This window comes from Centropristis striata, chromosome 1 (assembly GCF_030273125.1).
Source record: "Centropristis striata isolate RG_2023a ecotype Rhode Island chromosome 1, C.striata_1.0, whole genome shotgun sequence".
Taxonomy (NCBI): domain Eukaryota; kingdom Metazoa; phylum Chordata; class Actinopteri; order Perciformes; family Serranidae; genus Centropristis; species Centropristis striata.
In genome coordinates, this window is record NC_081517.1 from 43973280 (window position 1) to 43993006 (window position 19727).

The 19727-nt window shown below is 37.5% G+C and overlaps 1 protein-coding gene across 2 annotated transcripts in view; it reads left to right on the plus strand.

The window, feature by feature from the left end:
- Positions 1-15624, plus strand: part of LOC131979402 (protein kinase C beta type-like) — a 53992-nt gene extending 38368 nt beyond the window's left edge. Inside the window, exons 7-17 of one of the 2 annotated variants that reach the window (XM_059343379.1) lie at positions 322-456; positions 1515-1611; positions 2912-3055; positions 3170-3343; positions 3455-3546; positions 4348-4410; positions 4511-4649; positions 4735-4815; positions 4897-5004; positions 5980-6120; positions 6585-8256. In XM_059343379.1, the coding sequence (XP_059199362.1) occupies positions 322-456; positions 1515-1611; positions 2912-3055; positions 3170-3343; positions 3455-3546; positions 4348-4410; positions 4511-4649; positions 4735-4815; positions 4897-5004; positions 5980-6120; positions 6585-6737 (1327 nt within the window). In that variant the 3' untranslated portion in view covers positions 6738-8256. Of the gene's footprint in view, positions 1-321; positions 457-1514; positions 1612-2911; positions 3056-3169; positions 3344-3454; positions 3547-4347; positions 4411-4510; positions 4650-4734; positions 4816-4896; positions 5005-5979; positions 6121-6584; positions 8257-15022 lie in introns of those variants that run through there. The other variant, XM_059343373.1, reaches the window with a different exon arrangement.
- Positions 15625-19727: the final 4103 nt, after the last annotated feature.

Here is a 19727-nt window from a genome sequence, read left to right on the forward strand (position 1 = left end):
CAGTTACACTTTTGGCCCCATTTTCAGTCACAAAGCACAAAGCTAAATGGAGCTCATGCAAGTGACCCTGTCCCCGTTCTTTTCCCTGTTCTTGCTTGTTGTTATTGAAGCTATTCTGGGTTGCTGCTGCTGTGTGACGCAGAGAAAAGGCACAGGCATGAAAAACAGTCACTTGCTGAGGTGTTTACATGTTTAAATAGAGAGAGATGTGAGGAATGTGGCATTGAAACCTAAAATGTTCACTTGTTTTTTTTTATTTTTACCTATTTTAAGAACGCCCTTCATGTGTCTGTCCTCCACTTTTTTTCTCTCATTTCTCAGCAACCTAAAAGAAACTGACAAAGACCGCCGTCTATCAGTGGAGGTCTGGGACTGGGATCTGACCAGCAGGAATGACTTCATGGGGTCCCTGTCCTTTGGGATCTCAGAGCTACAGAAACAGGGCATAGATGGATGGTAAGACGTCAAAATATGTTGGATAATTGGGACAATTAGACAGAAATAACTAGGGATGGGTACCGAATTCGGTACTTTTATAGGTACCAACCGAATTCCATCGGTACTACCGAGCACCGATTCATGTAAAATCAAACGGTACCATGTTTCGGTACCTAAATGACGTTAACTTTAAACTGATCATTGATTTCAATCTGTTTTCATTTGACGTCTTTGAATAACAAGCGTGCTGACGATCGCACTATTTTTTATTTACCTCCTCGTCTGGTCCTGTCTGCTCACCGCGGCCACTAGCCACTAGCTGCTGCCCTCTTCCACCCCGGCGCAGAGACCAACAGCCGGCTCTAGGCCTGCTAGCTGCCAGCTGCTATCTCTCCAATGTCTCTACCCGGGCTTGGCCTTCGTCTGCCTCCAGATTGGACCTTCCTTACTCCGTTTGCTCTCTCCATTCTTCTGTAGACCAGTCATTAGCAGCTAGCAGCTAGCTGCTGCATCTCTGGTCCTCCGCTAATACTCCGCTCAACTCAGGAATATTACCTGCCACTTTGCTCCAAACTGCCTCGCTGAAATTAAATCCCTCGGACTCCTGCGTCATCCTCGATATGTGCACAGAGCAGCCCGACTCAACTTTGTTTATTCCAACCATGCCACGCCCACAATACTGTCTGACCGGTGCTCCGCCCACAGCTACGACGTCATCACAACAAATCACACGTGCACTTGCAACTTTTTTTTTTTTTTTTTTCTCCGTGCACTTGCAACCTGAGAGCGCTTCTCTGCATTCTTTGAACAATAAAGCACTACTCAGTTTATATTTTGAGAAATAAATATGTTGAATTGAAAAAATTAGATTTTATTATTACTACATAAACAAACGCAAAAGTATCGAAAATTGGTACCGTTGAGTACCGGTACCGATTCCCGGGTATCGGTACCGTATCGGTTCAAATGTGAAAGGTAACCATCCCTAGAAATAACAAGGGTATGAATATTTAAAGGCTTTATTTTCATAGTCTGGTGATAAGCCTGGATTTTATGGTTTTTATTCTGGGTTTTAGGTTTAAGATGCTGTCCCAGGAGGAAGGAGAATACTTTAATGTTCCTGTCCAGCCAGATGGAGAAGACGGTAACGAGGAGCTACGACAAAAGTTTGAGGTGAGAAATGGAGACACACAATGACGACATGTACTGCGTTAAATACAAGACTTATACAGCTCTAGAAAAAAATAAAGAAACCACTGCAAAATGATCAATTTTGCTGGTTTTACTATTTATACGTTTGCGTAAAATGAACATTTTTGTTTCATTCTATAAAGTGCTATTTAGAGCATTTCTTGGCAGAAAATGACAACTGGTCAAAATAACAGATGAAGAAGTTGCTTTGTGTTTCCAGACCTCGAATAATGCAAAGAAAACATGTTCATATTCATTTTTAATCAACACAACACTAATATTTTAACTTAGGAAGAGTTAAGAAATCATTATTAGTCATTATTATTATTAATCATTATTAATCATTATTACATATTTTCACCGAAGAACAGACAGATTTGTGGCCAATAATAATAATAATAATAATATATTATTAATATTATTATTATTAATAATAATAATAATAATAATTGTGATTATGATATAAGAAATCATGACTGTTTATGTCTTATATTACTTTATGCGTTGTTGAGTACCCTGAAAAGTGCAATATATAAAATTATTATTATTATTATTATTATTATTATTATTTATTATTATTATTATTAGTAGTAGTAGTATGATAATTATTTTTATTTTTATTACAGTAGGCTAATAAGAACTATGTCTATTTCTTCCAATGGTCATATCATGTTTGCATCTTGCTAATGGGTATGTATTAGTATTATGCATAGGATTTTTATTCAGTCAAATGGAACATTTGCTGAGTTTGTTGATTTAAAAAAAAAACTTTATTGAAGGTTTGGAGAAATAAACTCAACTTCTCATGAAAGCCACCGGTATAAGCTCTCAAATACTTTTTGAATTTCATTTCTTTTTTTTTAAAGATTATTTTTTTGGCATTTTGCTGCTTTATTAGATAGTGACAGATAGAAAGGGGGAGGCAGAGGGGAAGACATGCAGCAAAGGGACCTCAGGCCGGATTCGAACCCGGGTCCGCTGCAGCAAGGACACGGCCTTCATGGTAAGCGCTCTACCAGTGTGAGCCACCGGGACGCCCCTTGAATTTAATTTCTATCTGCTACAGAGGCTGAAAAATCTTCTGTTGAATTTCCAGAAAAACTTCAGGTTTTAGGGGGTTCTTTCAAAATCAAAATCGAGGTTTTCCAGGCATTTTTTTCCAGGCATTTTAGACCTAAATGGGTTAAGAAACATTTGTGAGTGAGTGAGTGGTCTCTAATTTTTTCCCCAGAGCTGTATATTCATCCTTCATAATCTCATGTTATTCCTTTTCTCTCTCCAGAGGGCGAGGGTGGGTCCAGGGAAGCCCACAGACTCTTCTTCTTCCTCTTCTGTGTGCAAGTATGACAGCAATGGCAATCAGGACCGGGTCAAGCTCTCGGACTTCAACTTCATCATGGTTTTGGGCAAGGGCAGCTTTGGCAAGGTGATGCACATTAGTAATGTTTTTTTTCATGGTGAGAAATTGTTGCCAGTGGCTGGAAAACAAAATTAAATCACTGTGAAGCTCATTTATTTACTATTTGTTGTCTCTGTTCAGGTGATGCTGGCTGAGAGGAAGGGCACAGACGAGTTGTACGCCATCAAAATCCTGAAGAAGGACGTGGTGATCCAGGACGACGACGTGGAGTGCACCATGGTGGAGAAGAGAGTCCTCGCTTTGGCCGGGAAACCACCGTTCCTCACTCAGCTGCACTCCTGTTTCCAAACCATGGTAGGGATACACGACATGTTGCATCAGTAAAGACGAGCAGAGGCAGAAATGCAACACAGGGCTTGTAATATGATTAATCTCTGATCGCTTATTCTCGTCTTTGTCTTCAAGGACCGATTGTATTTTGTCATGGAGTATATAAATGGAGGAGACCTTATGTACCAGATCCAACAGGTCGGCAAGTTCAAGGAACCTCATGCTGTGTGAGTAAACTAACAAAAAATAATTAGGGCTGGGATTCTTAGATTCGAAATCAATATAAAATTTCATTTTCCAATATCGATTTATAAATTCTGAAATATAAAAAGCATATTTAACAGTTTTTCAGATCGCTCTTACAAAGCTATTTCTTCATTTTTGTTCACAAAAACATATGTAGCTGTTCAGGAAGAACTCAGGACGCTCAAAGTGAAGTCGGATCAATGATAGGTATTATGGTTTTGCCAAAAATGCTTTCTGTTCGAGGCCAGAAATTCCAGTCTGTCCACCTCTGGCTGCTGTCACTGTTCCGGACAGGTGTCAGTTAATTCTGTTGATTGCTCTGATTGCCTTTGATCCTTTGATGTGATTACAGATACACACACGCACGCACGCACGCACACACAAATGAGCGTGTAAGCGCGCACACTCCTCCAGATACACGTTTCACACACACACACACACACACACACACATATACACACACACACACACACACACACACACACACACACATTTTGAGGTTAAAGGTCATAGGTTGCTGTATGAATAAATACTTGAAAAGGAATGCTTGTTGTAGTTGTGCTCCTTGTATATTATATAGTATCATAACATTACTAGTATTAATTGTTTGAAATCTCTGAAGAATCTCATCATAGTGTACACACACCGGCAGTAGCCCCCGTGGCCCTTTCACAATTTCCCCAGAGGAGATTTTCTAGTTCATATTATAACACATCATTCTGTGTCCACGTCAGTAAAGACACGCAACATGAATCAAAACTGTTTGTCTTTGTGTTATTTAGGTTCTATGCTGCAGAGATCGCCATTGGACTTTTCTTCCTTCACTCCAAAGGCATCGTGTACCGGTGAGTCAGTCTGTGAATCAGCTCGACTCTCTGCATGTGCAGCTTTCAGTCATTTCAGAACACAGGTGGGAATAACGCCTGCGTGTGTTATTGTTTTCAGGGATCTGAAGCTGGACAACGTGATGCTGGACGCTGAAGGCCATATAAAGATAGCCGACTTCGGCATGTGCAAAGAGAACATGTTAGATGGAATAACCACAAAGACGTTTTGTGGAACACCGGATTACATCGCTCCAGAGGTGAGATTACATAATGCGAGATCGCTGATTTTGATATTTTGTAACTCCTGAATGAGACTCACGACTCCCCCATTGTGTCCTATAGATCATAGCTTATCAGCCTTATGGGAAGTCTGTGGACTGGTGGGCCTTCGGAGTACTGCTGTATGAAATGCTTGCTGGACAGGTTTGTGTGCATTCATTGTAGTTACTTTTTTCTTTTTTAATTGAGAACAGTTGTGACAAAAGTATATTTATGCCCCTCCAGCCACCTTTTGATGGGGAGGATGAAGACGAGCTGTTCCAGTCAATCATGGAGCATCACGTCTCTTACCCTAAATCCATGTCCAAAGAAGCTGTTGCTATCTGCAAGGGGGTGAGTCCGCAAACGCGAACACACACACACACACACGCACAGATGCACCACCAACACGCACCAATAGCCCCATTGGCTCCCATATTAAATAACGCAGGAAGATTTCTGTAGAAAAGCATATTTAACAGTTTTTCAGATCGCTCTTACGAAGCTATTTCTTCATTTTTGTTCACAAAAAACATATGTAGCTGAACTCAGGACGCTCAAAGTGAAGTCCCTTTATCAGGCAAAGAACTATATTTGGTAACTTCAGGTAATATTTCGAGAAAAAAGTAGCAAATTTACTAGATTAAAGTGGCAAATCTACAAGAAAAAAAGTTGCAGATTTAAGAGATTTAAAGTGGCAAATCTGTGCGAAAAAAGCCGCAGATTTATGAGAAAAAAGTGTGAAAAAAGCAAATTTTTTCTCACAGATTCACCACTTTAAATCTCATAAATCTAAATCATAGATTTAAAGTGGCAAATCTACGTGAAAAAAGTTGCAGATTTGCGACTTTAACCCTTAATATGACACTCATTGAAATACTTGCAAATTCCAAATTTCAACCCTAGAGAATATTGGAGGATATTACATACTGCCAGAATGTGTAAAAAAAACATATGAAAATAATATTTTGAGAAAAAAAGATTACGAGATTAAAGTGGCAAATCTATGAGAAAAAATGCGTAGATTTATGAGATTTAAAGTGGTGAATCTGGGAGAAAAAAGTTGCTTTTTTCACACTTTTTTCTCATAAATCTGCGACTTTTTTCACACAGATTTGGCACTTTAATCTAGTAAATTTGCAACTTTTTTCTGGAAATATTACCTGAAGTTACCAAATATAGTTCTTTGCCTGATAAAGGGTTAATGCGGCTTCATGCTGGGAAGATTGACTAGTGTGTGGAGATCGGTTTGGACACATAAACACACACACACGCACACATGCGCGCATCCAAACTCTTCTCAACTTGTGTGTCTGTGTGTGATTTTAGCTCATGACCAAGCACCCAGGTAAGCGTCTGGGCTGCGGTCCAGAGGGGGAGAGAGACATCAAGGAGCACGCCTTCTTCCGCTATATAGACTGGGAAAAACTGGAGAATAAAGAGGTCCAGCCACCTTTCAAACCTAAAGCTGTGAGTATATTACACACACACACACACTCACACACACTCACACACTCACACACACTCTCTGCAGCTGTTCTTTATTACCTGAACTACTCATTATCTTAGAAATTAGTCGCAGTCAGAAAGGGAATACTTAGTCAAGGTAAGTTCTAGATTAGATTATCTGCCACTCATCCCCCGAACCCAACCATCACCTGCCATTGGTCACTACTCTGACAAATGCCGAGCTGGGATTTGTGAGCGTCGTCACCAATGATGAAGCTGAGATGTCGCCTGCTCACATGCGGACCAATGAAAATCCACAGTTTCGGCTGTGAGCGATTTGATTGGTTGATGCCATGTTTTAGTTGTATTTCTCTTTTTTCTCTTTGTTCGTTGTTGTCCTTTTTTTCCCTCACATCCTTCATCAAAACTCACTCCACCATCCTCCCCATCTCTCTCTCTCCCCTCTCCTCTCCTCTCCACGGCAGTGTGGGCGTGATGCGGAGAACTTTGATCGCTTTTTCACACGCCACCTCCCCGAGCTGACCCCCCCAGATCAGGAGCTTATAGCCAACCTGGACCAGGAAGAATTCCAAGGCTTCTCATTTGTTAACCCTGAGTACCCTCACACAACTCACTGACCATGCCACATATCACTGGGCTGCACTAGTAATCCCCCACACCTCAGAAACATACAAAATAAAACAAACTGACAAAAAAAAAATCACCGTGATGTCATATCCAGGCTGCATTCGGCAGGTTGAAACCTTGACCCATTAAGGCCTAAAACGCCTGTAAAAAAACGCCTGTAAAACCTCTGGACGAGTTTAAAATAACCCCCTAAAATGTGAAGTTTTTCTGGAAATTCAACAGAAGTGTCAACGCTTCTACTAAATAATAGATTTTTCAACCTCTGTAGCAGATAGAAATGAAATTCAAAAAGTATTTGAGAGCTTATACAAATACTACAAAACGACGTATCCGCTTTCCCGGCTTTACTGGGTTAAAGGAATAGTTTTGGGAAATACAGTTTTTATTCTGAGACGGATAAGGAGATCGATATAAATCACATGTTTGTGAATAAAGTACAGAGCTGGAGCCAGAAGGTGATTAAACCAGTTTAACATGAGTTTGCCGATTTCCACCAGTGAAAGAAAGAGAAGAAAAGATCCTCTAAGTCATTATAATAAGCAACTTTCTCCAAATAATGACTTAAGTTAATTTCTATCACTTATAATGCAACATGAGATTTTTTTTCCCGAACATTGGCTTCTCAAAATAATGATTACGATGACTAATAATGTCATTATTAGTCCAAGTCATTATTTTGAAATTATTTTTTAGATATCCAATCCACTTTATTTGTATCGCACATTTAAACAACACAAACGTCTCCAAAGTGCTGTACATAAAATCAACAATAAAACAAACAATTCCATATACCAATCAGCAATAAATAATAAGTGTATAAATCTAAAATGATGCCACAAATAAAACAATACAATCAAACAGATAAACATAGTAAAATAAAATAAAAGACGCAGTTAAAAGTAGTAAAATAAATAAAATAAAGAGAGATACATACAAAAGATACATTAGTTTGAGATATGAAGTCAATATTTTTGTGAGTTTCTCATTATTTTGAGCACATTTCTCATCATTTTTGGGAAAATGTCTCATTATTTTGATACTTAGTCATTATTTCAAGAAAGTTTTCTATTATATAATCCCCCCCAGTCACATAGAACATTAACCTTGCAAGATCACAGGATCACAAATCCATCTCGCCAGGCTTCAAGTGTTGCGTTTGTGTCAAAACGACCACCAATCAGTGTCTTCTGAGGATTTACAGGCGGCTAGTAAGTGTGTAACACACAGAGAGATGACTGTTGGTTCAAAACAGGAATGTTGGCTCCTAACAGGGTTATCGTACATGCAGCAACAGCATCAACTGCAGAGTATTTCTGCATGAACAGCACTAAAGGACAGATGATTCATCTAATCACCCACCAGTTATTTCTTGAAAATGTCCGCCTTTTTACAAACCGTCTCCAATGACGCTTGATGCAGCACCTCTAAAGCTCACCACTGGACATTTTGTGTGTAGTCCTTATGGTAAAAAAAATGCACACATTGTTCTTTACATGTTTCACTGTGCGTGTGGATTAAAAAAATTGAATAAAATGTCTTAATAAGTAAACTTTGGTTCCGGTAGTTGCACAGTCATGAAAAAAATTATTAATTACCACCCTTGTTTTCTTCATTTTCTTGTTCAATTTAATACCTGGTACAAGTAAAGGTACATTTGTTTGGACAAATATAATGATAACAACAAAAATAGCTCATAAGAGTTTAATTTAAGAGATGATATCTAGACATTTAACATGGTTTTCAATCATTCTTTTGAGCTATTTTTGTTGTTATCATTATATTTGTCCAAACAAAGTTTAGTTTAGTTGTACCAGGCATTAAAATGAACAAGAAGAAAACAACACGCACCAACAGCCCCATTGACTCCCATATTAAAAATGCAGGAAGATTTCTGTAGAAAAGCATATTTAACAGTTTTTCAGATCGCTCTTACAAAGCTATTTCTTCATTTTTGTTCACAAAAAACATATGTAGCTGTTCAGGAAGAACTCGGGACGCTCAAAGTGAAGTCAATGGGGCTATTGGTGCGTGTTGTTTTCTTCTTGTTCATTTTAATGCCTGGTACAACTAAGAATGATTGACAATGATTTTGGTTATTATCAAGAAAAACATGGAAAATGTCTAGATATCAGCTTTTAATTTAAACTCTTATGAGCTATTTTTGTTGTTATCATTATATTTGTCCAAACAAATGTACCTTTACTTGTACCAGGTATTAAACTGAACAAGAAAATGAAGAAAACAAGGGTGGTCTAATAATTTTTTCCATGACTGTATTTTTGAGGAGATCACCTTCTAGTTCCAGCTCTGTACAAGAAAACACAGACATAACAATGGTATCAATCCTCCATTCATGCTAAAAAGACATGAAATTAGTGTATTTCTACCAAAAAACCCAACTAAAACTTAAATTAAGTTCAGATGGAAATGCAGACAGGTGCTCAAAAGCTAACAATCAGGAGAAATAATCAGATATTCACGTGTCAAGTTGCCAGTAGGAGGCGAGTCGTGTTTCCAGCGGTGACGCCATTTTCAGTTTACGTCATGTGACGCCTGCTGCTCTACTGGCTCTATTTCTATCTTGAGTGCAGAATTTGTCACTCGCTCCTGAATGCTGCCCGGACGCTCACATCAGCAGATTCATGTCCGGGTCCGACCTCGGGGCTCGGTCTCTGTGTCACCCTCCCTGTGATTGCATATTGACAACCTACCAGTAATATTGATGAGTGTACTATGATCACATATTGGTAATATCCATACCGTGTACGTGAAAACTGATCAATTGCTTTGCTATGATTGTTTGAGTACTAATCAGTTTCCTTAACCCTTTATCAGGCAAAGAACTATATTTGGTAACTTCAGATAATATTTCGAGAAAAAAAAGTTGCAAATTTACTAGATTAAAGTGGCAAATCTACAAGAAAAAAAGTCGCAGATTTAAGAGATTTAAAGTGGCAAATCTGCGGCAAAAAAGTCGCAGATTTACGAGAAAAAAGTGGGAAAAAAACAACTTTTTTCTCCCAGATTCACCACTTTAACCCTTAATAGGGCACTAGTTGAAATACTTGCAAATTCCAAATTTTAACCCGAGAGAATATTGGAGGATAGTACATACTGCCAGAATGTGTAAAAAATATATATATATTTTGAGAAAAAAGATTACGAGATTAAAGTGGCAATTCTACAAGAAAAAAATGCGTAGATTTATGAGATTTAAAGTGGTGAATCTGGGAGAAAAAAGTTGTTTTTTTCCCACTTTTTTCTCGTAAATCTGCAACTTCTTTCGCACAGATTTGCCACTTTAAATGTCTTAAATCTGCAACTTTTTTTCTTGTAGATTTGCCACTTTAATCTAGTAAATTTGCAACTTTTTTCTTGTAGATTTGACACTTTAATCTAGTAAATTTGCAACTTTTTTCTCAAAATATTACCTGAAGTTACCAAATATAGTTCTTTGCCTGATAAAGGGTTAATGTTGACTTTATTTTGTCTAATAGGACCAAATACTTCTCCACTGTCTGTTCAGTCAGTGTTGTGGTGAGCTTTTTGCTGATTTAATTTTTAACCAGTCAGACGATTTGAAGTCTTTATACATGCAGACAGCAGAAGTGTAAGTCTGCGTCGAGTTAGTGACTTTTGACTGAAATCTCATTATTTTTCTCCTGATTCCTGAAACATTCACCACATTACACTGTGTTTTTAATGACATATCTCTTAGCTTGTAAAGAAAAAAATAGATTTTTTGGGGGGGAATTTCACATATGACGAGTCTTGTGAAACTGGTAGTTTGGTAGGATGTCCAAAAGTGCCAAAATAGAGTTCAGAATCATGAGGATGTGGAAAAATATTGTCCTCAACAAACTGTGACGAAGGGCAGCCATCTTGTGCCATTTTGCAGTACATGTATAATTATTAGAATATGCATTAATATAGCTTATCTGTTCTCCGACATTACAAAACCCTCGGAAAGTGATTTTCATATATAAGGTGAATGAAGATGTGTGTTTCATTGTGAGGCAGGTTGTATTATCTTTTTGTAACTGTGTAACGATGCAGGGTCCTAAAAAATGTGTCAAATCTTGTTCTTTGAGTATCAAAAAGGGAGGCTACATCGTCATCATCGCTGATAAAAAGACGATTATTGATTCTGCCAGGCGGAAAACGTGAGTGCTTATTGTGCTGATGGTGAGAGATACGACAGAGAAAATGAATATATATGGAGTTCTATATCAGATATTTGGATAAATTGTTCTGGATGAGGAGAGAGGTGCTTCTGTGGATTGTGTAACTGTCCTGTATGACTGGAAACTGATAATATACTCACTGGTGCCTACCAGAATACTCCTGCCGTGTCTGCCTTGTTACTGCTGCCACACTCAAAATCCACAAAAACACTTTTAAAGAACTTTTTGTGTATGTAAAGTATGTTCATTTGGTTTCTGGCTGAGAGTTTAATGAGAACGTCTTCATATGGACATGAAAAACATTTTTATGAAGCTTAACCCTTTATCAGGCAAAGAACTATATTTGGTAACTTCGGGTAATATTTCGAGAAAAAAGTTGCAAATTTACTAGATCAAAGTGGCAAACCTGTGCGAAAAAAGTTGCAGATTTGCGAGAAAAAAGTGGAAAAAAGCAACTTTTTTCTCACAGATTCACCACTTTAAATCTCATAAATCTGTGCATTTTTTTCTCGTAGACTTTTTTCTCAAAATATTATTTTCATATGTTTTTTTTTACACATTCTGACTGTATGTAATATCCTCCAATATTCTCTAGGGTTGAAATTTGGAATTTGCAAGTATTTCAATGAGTGCCCTATTAAGAGTTAAAGTGGTGAATCTGGGAGAAAAAAGTTGCTTTTTTTCCACTTTTTTCTCGTAAATCTGCTACTTTTTTCGCGCAGATTTGCCACTTTCAATCTCTTAAATCTGCGCCTTTTTTTGTTGTAGATTTGATACTTTAATCTCGTAAATTTGCAACTTTTTTCTTGAAATATTACCTGAAGTTACCAAATATAGTTCTTTGCCAGATAAAGGGTTAAAGGCCATACCCAGTTTTTCGGAAATCTGGAGAAACCTTTATCCTGCTTATAAAAAACACTTATGTGCTCGGTGGAGCACTCCAGAAGAAACCGGGGCGGTTTTGGATGTATAATCTTATTACCAATTTTTGTTTTTGTAAACATTAGTGTTGTAGTATTTGTTATGCATACAGCAATAACCTGATTTCTCTTCTGTGCTCATGTGAACACCATATTCCAAATAATGCATGTTAAAAACCGGGATAAAAGCTGCTTCACATCAAGCATGGATCAGAATTCAAAAATTTGCGCCAAATTTCATAAAAAAATATTCAAATGGACCTCGATTTTAGCAGATTTCTATCCGTGGTAACGCTTTATATTAAGGTCCTTGTAATAACCATTAATTAACAAGTAATAAGGGCCTTGTAAGTCCTTACAAGATGCTTATTAACATTATTGTGTGTTTATAAGCTTATATAAGTGTTAATAATGGCATTACAAACACCCATGACCCACCCATTATGTCTTTGCCATGCCTTTATTAATCTTATTTTGGTTGCTTATTTATATTAAAATATACTTTATTGCTCATCTATTATAAGTTAACTATAAGTTAACTATGCTTTTTGCAACTACCGGATCTAAAGCGAGAACAATGCCTTATTACTTGTTAATTAATGGTTATTAAGGACCTTATTATAAAGCGTTACCCAGATTTGGACCATTGTGAAGAGGAGGTTTTCAGGCCCAGAGAGGGGAAGAGATAGAAGAGGATGTTAAGGACTTTTGAGTATGAGCAAATATTAAAAATAACCATTTAGGGGTTCCGGGGGCATATTTTAATGACATTTTGTAAAGGGGAATAAAGGTTATTGTATGTTTTATTTGAGGCATCTTATTTTGACAGTCTTCTTGTAAGTTCTGTGGTGGATTCTGTTTCACCACCGTGCTCTTATTTTGAAAGCTGCATGTGTTTAGCAACAGAGAGTAAGTAGCTTTTTGTGATTAAAACGACTTTAACCACTACATCAAGAAGTAGGAACGTTGCCAATATCATGATAAGCATTTTTTTTAACCATAAAAAAAAATTCCAATATTATCGTGAACAATACGATATGGCACACCCCTAGCAGAAACCATCTTTTTAGCGTATGTGTGCATGTAGTGTATCTTCAACCAGTTTATCATTGTTATAAACTGGTTATAAAACTACACAGGAGCATTCAAATAAAATGTTATCCACAAAACAAACAAACAGCGTCACACCTGCTTCAGACACAAAAACGATCTGAGTTAGTGGTGCGTTCATGGACCGGTGGTTGAGGTGGGAAAGTTTCGAGCCTCTCCTCATTTCAGCTGGAAGCCCTGTGATGAGACAGAAAGAGGAGGTAGGAAACGAAATGCTTTGTGTGTGTGTGTGTGTGTGTGTGTGTGTGTGTCTTGCCTGGGGCTCACTGCTTCACCTCCCTGTGTGAATCCTTCCGGTTGTGGTTTGGTCTGCAGCTGGTCTGTTTTATTGATCCTTGTGTGTTCTGTACTGGACCGTTTCCTCTCTCCGGCTCTGGAACGTTGTCTTGGATCTTTCTGCATTTGTGCTGTTAAAATGTTTTGGTGGATCTTTTTTCATCTTCTGACTGTGTTTTCTGGGTTTTGTCAGCAGGGTGTGTGTGTGTGTGTGTGTGTGTGTGTGTTTTCGTCCACTTTCTCCCTCAGTCCTGTATGGAATCAGTGCTGTTTTTTACTCCTTGTAGTGCCGCCATTTACAGATGATCAGAGGTGTGGACAAGAATTTAAAACTTCATAGGACACTCATTGAAATACTTGCAAATTCCAAATTTCAACCCTAGAGAATATTGGAGGATATTACATACAGCCAGAATGTGTAAAAAAAACAAACATACGGAAATAATATTTTGAGAAAAAAGTTTGCGAGATTAAAGTGGCAAATCTAGGTGAAAAAAAGTTGCAGATTTATGAGATTTAAAGTGGTGAATCTGGGAGAAAAAAGCTGCTTTTTTTTCACTTTTTTCTCATAAATCCACAACTTTTTTAGCGCAGATTTGCCACTTTAAATCTCTTAAATCTGCGACTTTTTTTCTTGTAGATTTGCCACTTTAATCTAGCAAATTTGCAACTTTTTTCTCAAAATATTACCTGAAGTTACCAAATATAGTTCTTTGCCTGATAAAGGGTTAAGGAAGTTTTGATGCAGGACTTTTACTCTAGTGGAGTAATTTCAGTGTGGCAGGTTTTAGTACTTTTACTGAAGTACTGAGCCTTTTAAAATTGCATTAAATCTGGTTAAAGTTATTTGTTCAGGACTCTAAACACAACATTTAGGACTTTGACTTGACTCTGTGAGTCATAGATGTTTGACTTGTAAAACAGTGATGTGTCCCGCCTCTGCAGATTATTAAAATGTATCTCTCCTTGTGCAGAAACTATTAACGTCCCTTTTCCTCCTTCTCTCCCTTCCATCTTTGTGCTTCAGTGGGAAAGTTGTTATTTTTGCTTGTCAAACTGCTTCTTTAACCCTTTATCAGGCAAAGAACTATATTTGGTAACTTCAGGTAATATTTCGGGAAAAGGTTGCAAATTGACTAGATTAAAGTAGCAAATCTGCGCGAAAAAAGTTGCAGATTTACGAGAAAAAAATTTTTTTTCTCCCAGATTCACCACTTTAATCTCGTAAACTTTTTCTCAAAATATTGCTTTCATGTGTTTTTTTTACACATTCCTCCAATATTGAAATTTGGAATTTGCAAGTATTTCAATGAGTGTCCTATTAAGGGTTAAAGAGGTGAATCTGGGAGAAAAAAGTTGATTTTTTCCACTTTTTTCTCGTAAATCTGCGACTTTTCGCGCAGATTTGCCACTTTAATCTCGTAAACTTTTTTCTCAAAATATTACTTTCATATGTTTTTTTTACACATTCCTCCAATATTCTCTAGGGTTGAAATTTGGAATTTGCAAGTATTTCAATGAGTGCCCTATTAAGGGTTAAAGTGGTGAATCTGCAAGAAAAAAAGTTGCTTTTTTCCCACATTTTTCTTGTAAATCTGCGACTTTTTTCGCACAGATTTGCCACTTTAATCTAGTAAACTTGCATCTTTTTTCTCGAAATATTACCTGAAGTTACCAAATCTAGTTCTTTGCCTGATGAAGGGTTAAGACGCTGTTCAAATCCACTTTATTCATCTAAAACATTCTCCCTCTCTCCTTCCTTCTTTTTCTCTCTTTCTGCGGTAGAAATCTCGCCGTGATGTCGGCAACTTTGACAAGGAGTTCACCAAGATGGCGGTGGAGCTGACGCCCACGGACAAGCTCTTCATCATGAACCTGGACCAGAACGAGTTCCAGGGCTTCTCGTACACCAACCCCGAATTCATCATACAAGTCTGAGGAGTTACAAGCAGCCCCCGAACAAGACTTTACTCCAACACGTGCATCCCCAGTTACACGACTCATCTAAACCCTCGAACTCACCAGCATCCAAACTGGACAACAATCATGAGCCACCATGCTGGCTTCAGCTGCTGGTTGGTCACGGTGGAACTGAGTTTTGACCAGTTTATTTACCACTTGGTCAAGCGGGCCAGTTTCCAGATTAAAAAAAAATCTCCAGGCATGTGTCGTATTCACAGGATCTGGTGGTGAGCAGGTCGATCCAAACAAAGAGTCCTAGTGAATGTGTAACTGTGTGTATGTGCTCTTATCGATCAGCAGCAGCGTGTGTTTGTTTACTTGATTTTTCTTCTCTTCGGCCTGTAAAAGTTGCGTCATGAACATTCCATGATCAATATGTCATGTATGTGCTCTCTCTCTCTCTCTCTCTCTCTCTCTCTCTCTCACACACACACACACACACACACACACACACACACACACACACTCTTGTACTTCTATCTTTGTGGGGACCCTCATTGTAACAGTGAATTCCCTTGCAAGGTTATAATAGTTTTGAATTTTCATTAGTTTTAGTTTTAATTTCGTTCTGAATTTTTGTTTTCAAATTCACTTACATTTAATTAGTTTTTAGAGTATTTATTTTTTAAATGCTTTAGTTTTAGTTTAGTTTTAGTGTTTTGTAATGGGGTATTTGTTGGGTGGGAGATTAAAAGAGGTCACAGTAAATTTTGCCTTTATTTCCTTTGTCTGATCCATCTTCATTATGTATGAAAAAAGTTGACAAAGACGAAAACGAAGGACATTTTCACTATAATTTTAGTTAGTTTTGTAACCACACAATACAGTTTCAGTTAATTATCATTATCATGTAACCTTTAACCCTTAAAACAAAGTCTGAAATCTCAAAAAAGCCTTTAAAGAAGTGAGGACCGGCCGAAATGTCCTCACTTTGCAAAAATGTCCTCACTCTGTTGGTTAAAAACGTGTTCCGGTCCTCACTATGTAGGAAGTACAAGAACACACACACACACACACACACACACACACACAGACAACCCCGTATTTCTATACTTGTGAGGACACTCAGTTAAATCTCACTCAAAACACTCAGTTAAATCAGTTAAATCTCTAATCTAATCCTGATTCTAACCTGAATCTCAATGCAACATTATGCAACTTTTTTTTAAAAACCTTAAATAGCTTTAAAAAAAGATTTTTGTTTGTACCCTGAGTTTAATCGGGACAATGGTGTCATTCCACCTCTAAGCCCCGCCCACCTGCTCTTGCACTATGTAACTTTGAGCGGATACAATCTCACAGGAAAAGTGTAACAATTCATAGCAGCAGCTAGCTAAAGTGTGCAGTGATTCCCATACATTGATTTATCTGTGGCGAACCGCCATCATATCAACATTGACTGCCACATATTGATTTTCTTTACTTTCCTTTTTTTTAAATAAGTATCTAAAGGGCAGGTCCATTATTTAAAAAACAATTTTGTTGAGGTTTTTATATACTTCTGTCATCCAAATCCACACATTCACATTTTGGTCAAAGTGTGTTTTAGTGCCAAAATACTATTTTTTTTCCCAACAAGCCGTCCTGAAAACGTTTTTCCTTGAGCTGACAGGTTTCATACATATACACTAACCAGCCACTTTATTAGATGAGGTGTGTACCTAATAAAGTGGCAGTGTGCTCTTCTGATTCAAGGTAGGACGTGTTGTGTGTTCAGAGATGGACTTCTGCATATCTTGGTTTTAACGAGTGGTTATTTGAGTTACTGTTGGCCTTAAAGCATCTCAAACCAGTCTGGCCGTTCTCCTCTGACCTCTGACCTCTGGCCTCTGGCATCAACCAGGTATTTTGGCCCAGAGAACTGTAGTCACTGGTTATTTTCTCTTTTTCGGACCACTCTCTGTAAACTCTAGAGATGGTTGTGAGTGTCAGCGTATGTCCTCATCCACAGCCTGCATGCTTTACTGATGGCAGGAAAAAAAATCTTGCATAACGTCGCTTTAACCCTTTATTAGGCAAAGAACTATATTTGGTAACTTCAGGTAATATTTCGAGAAAAAAGTTGCAAATTTACTAGATTAAAGTGAAGAAAAAGAGTCGCAGATTACATGATTTAAAGTGGCAAATCTGCGCGAAAAAAGTGGAAAAAAAGCAACTTTTTTCTCCCAGATTCACCACTTTAACCCTTAATAGGACACTCATTGAAATACTTGCATATTCCAAATTTCAACCCTAGAGAATATTGGAGGATATTACATACAGCCAGAATGTGTAAAAAAAACATATGAAAATAATATTTTGAGAAAAAACTTTACGAGATTAAAGTGGCAAATCTACGAGAAAAAAATGTGCATGATTTATGAGATTTAAAGTGGTGAATCTGGGAGAAAAAAGTTGCTTTTTTCCCACTTTTTTCTCGTAAATCTGCAACTTTTTTTCACGTAGATTTGCCACTTTAAATCTCTTAAATCTGCAACTTTTTTTCTCAAAATATTACCTGAAGTTACCAAATATAGTTCTTTGCCTGATAAAGGGTTGAATCAAAATCTGAACTCTCAAACAGGAAAATGTTGCAAAGTGAGAACATTTTGACCAGCCTTCTTCTTCTTTTGAGGCCTCACTCTCGAGGTCTAAAACTAATCGGTTCTCACAAAGATAGATGTACAAACACACACACACACACACACACACGTCAACACAGGCTGCGGTTTGGAGGGAAGGAAGGTTCTTAAAAGTCCTGATTTATAACCTCATGTCTAAGTTAGTCCTGAACTTAGTCTTAAGCACGTCTCGTCTTCCGAATTGATGCAAAAAAAACAAAAAAACAAAAAAAACGTAAATCCCCCCCAAATACCTGTTTGGCAGCGATATCTAAAAATGTCTTTTCTCTCTTGCTTAATCTCTCTTTCTCTTTCCTCTATGGCACTGTGTATGCAGTGGGTTAGTGCTGTGTAGGCCTATACAGTCTTTGTGGTGCAGCTCCTCTATGCATGCCATATTTGTCGGTACAGTAGTTCCCTTAAGATTTGCGTTTGACATCATGGAGGAAAGAATAAAAAAACCCCTCTGTGGTGTCTCGAGTTTATCGATGCAAGTCCGTTTTGAAATATCCATGCTCAAATTTTTTAGTTTCCACTCCGAATGCTGTGTCTAATAATGTCAAAATATGCTAAGAGTTTGCTTTAAAAAGCACGGAGCAAACGCTGTTTTTGCCATCAAGAAAATATGAGATTCTGTGAAATGAATATATAAAGTAGATGTAATAATTCTGTATGACTTGTATTTCAGTGTATGTGTAAATAGGAATGGGATCTAGAGCTAGAAGTGGTTTTCATGTTATAATACACTTCTATATTCTTCACATCTCCCCCATCTCTCGTTCTCTCTGCTCTCTCTCTCCCTGCCAACACTCAGCAACTGTCACTTTTTACTTTGTGTTCCCATTTTTATATCTCCCCTTCTCCTCCTCCTCTTCCTCCCCTGTTCCTCTGCTCACGTTCACATCCGTACGTACAATTTAACCATTTATCAGGCAAAGAACTATATTTGGTAACTTCAGGTAATATTTCGAGAAAAAAGTTGCAAATTTACTAGATTAAAGTGGCAAATCTACAAGAAAAAAAAGGCGCAGATTTAAGAGATTTAAAGTGGCAAATCTGTGCGAGAAAAAGTCGCAGATTTACAAGAAAAAAATGGAAAAAAGCTGCTTTTTTCTCCCAGATTCACCACTTTAAATCTCATAAATCTGTGCATTTTTTTCTCGTATATTTGCCACTTTAATCTCGTAAACTTTTTTCTCAAAATATTATTTTCGTATGGTTTTTTTTTTACACATTCTAGCTGTATGTAATATCCTCCAATATTCTCTAGGGTTGAAATTTGCAAGTATTTCAATGAGTGTCCTATTAAGGGTTAAAGTGGTGAATCTGGAAGAAAAAAGTTGCTTTTTTCCCACTTTTTTCTCGTAAAACTGCGACTTTTTTCGCGCAGATTCACCACTTTAAATCTCATAAATCTGCACATTTTTTTCTCGTAGATTTGCCACTTTAATCTCGTAAACTTTTTTCTCAAAATATTATTTTCGTATGTTTGTTTTACACATTCTAGCAGTATATAATATCCTCCAATATTCTCTAGGATTGAAATTTGGAATTTGCAAGTATTTCAATGAGTGTCCTATTAAGGGTTAAAGTGGTGAATCTGGGAGAAAAAAGTTGTTTTTTTCCCACTTTTTTCTCGTAAATCTGCAACTTTTTTCGCACAGATTTGCCACTTTAAATCTCTTAAATCTGCAACTTTTTTTCTTGTAGATTTGCCACTTTAATCTACTAAATTTGCAACTTTTTTCTCGAAATATTACCTGAAGTTACCAAATATAGTTCTTTGCCTGATAAAGGGTTAAAGGAGGAAAAAGGAACTGAGGTGTGAGATAAAGAGGAACGAGAGGGAGGGAGGGAGGGAGAGGGGAGAGAATAAAGTGTTTTCTATGCAAAAGGCAGGAGGAGGAGAAGAAGAGGAGGAGGAGAGA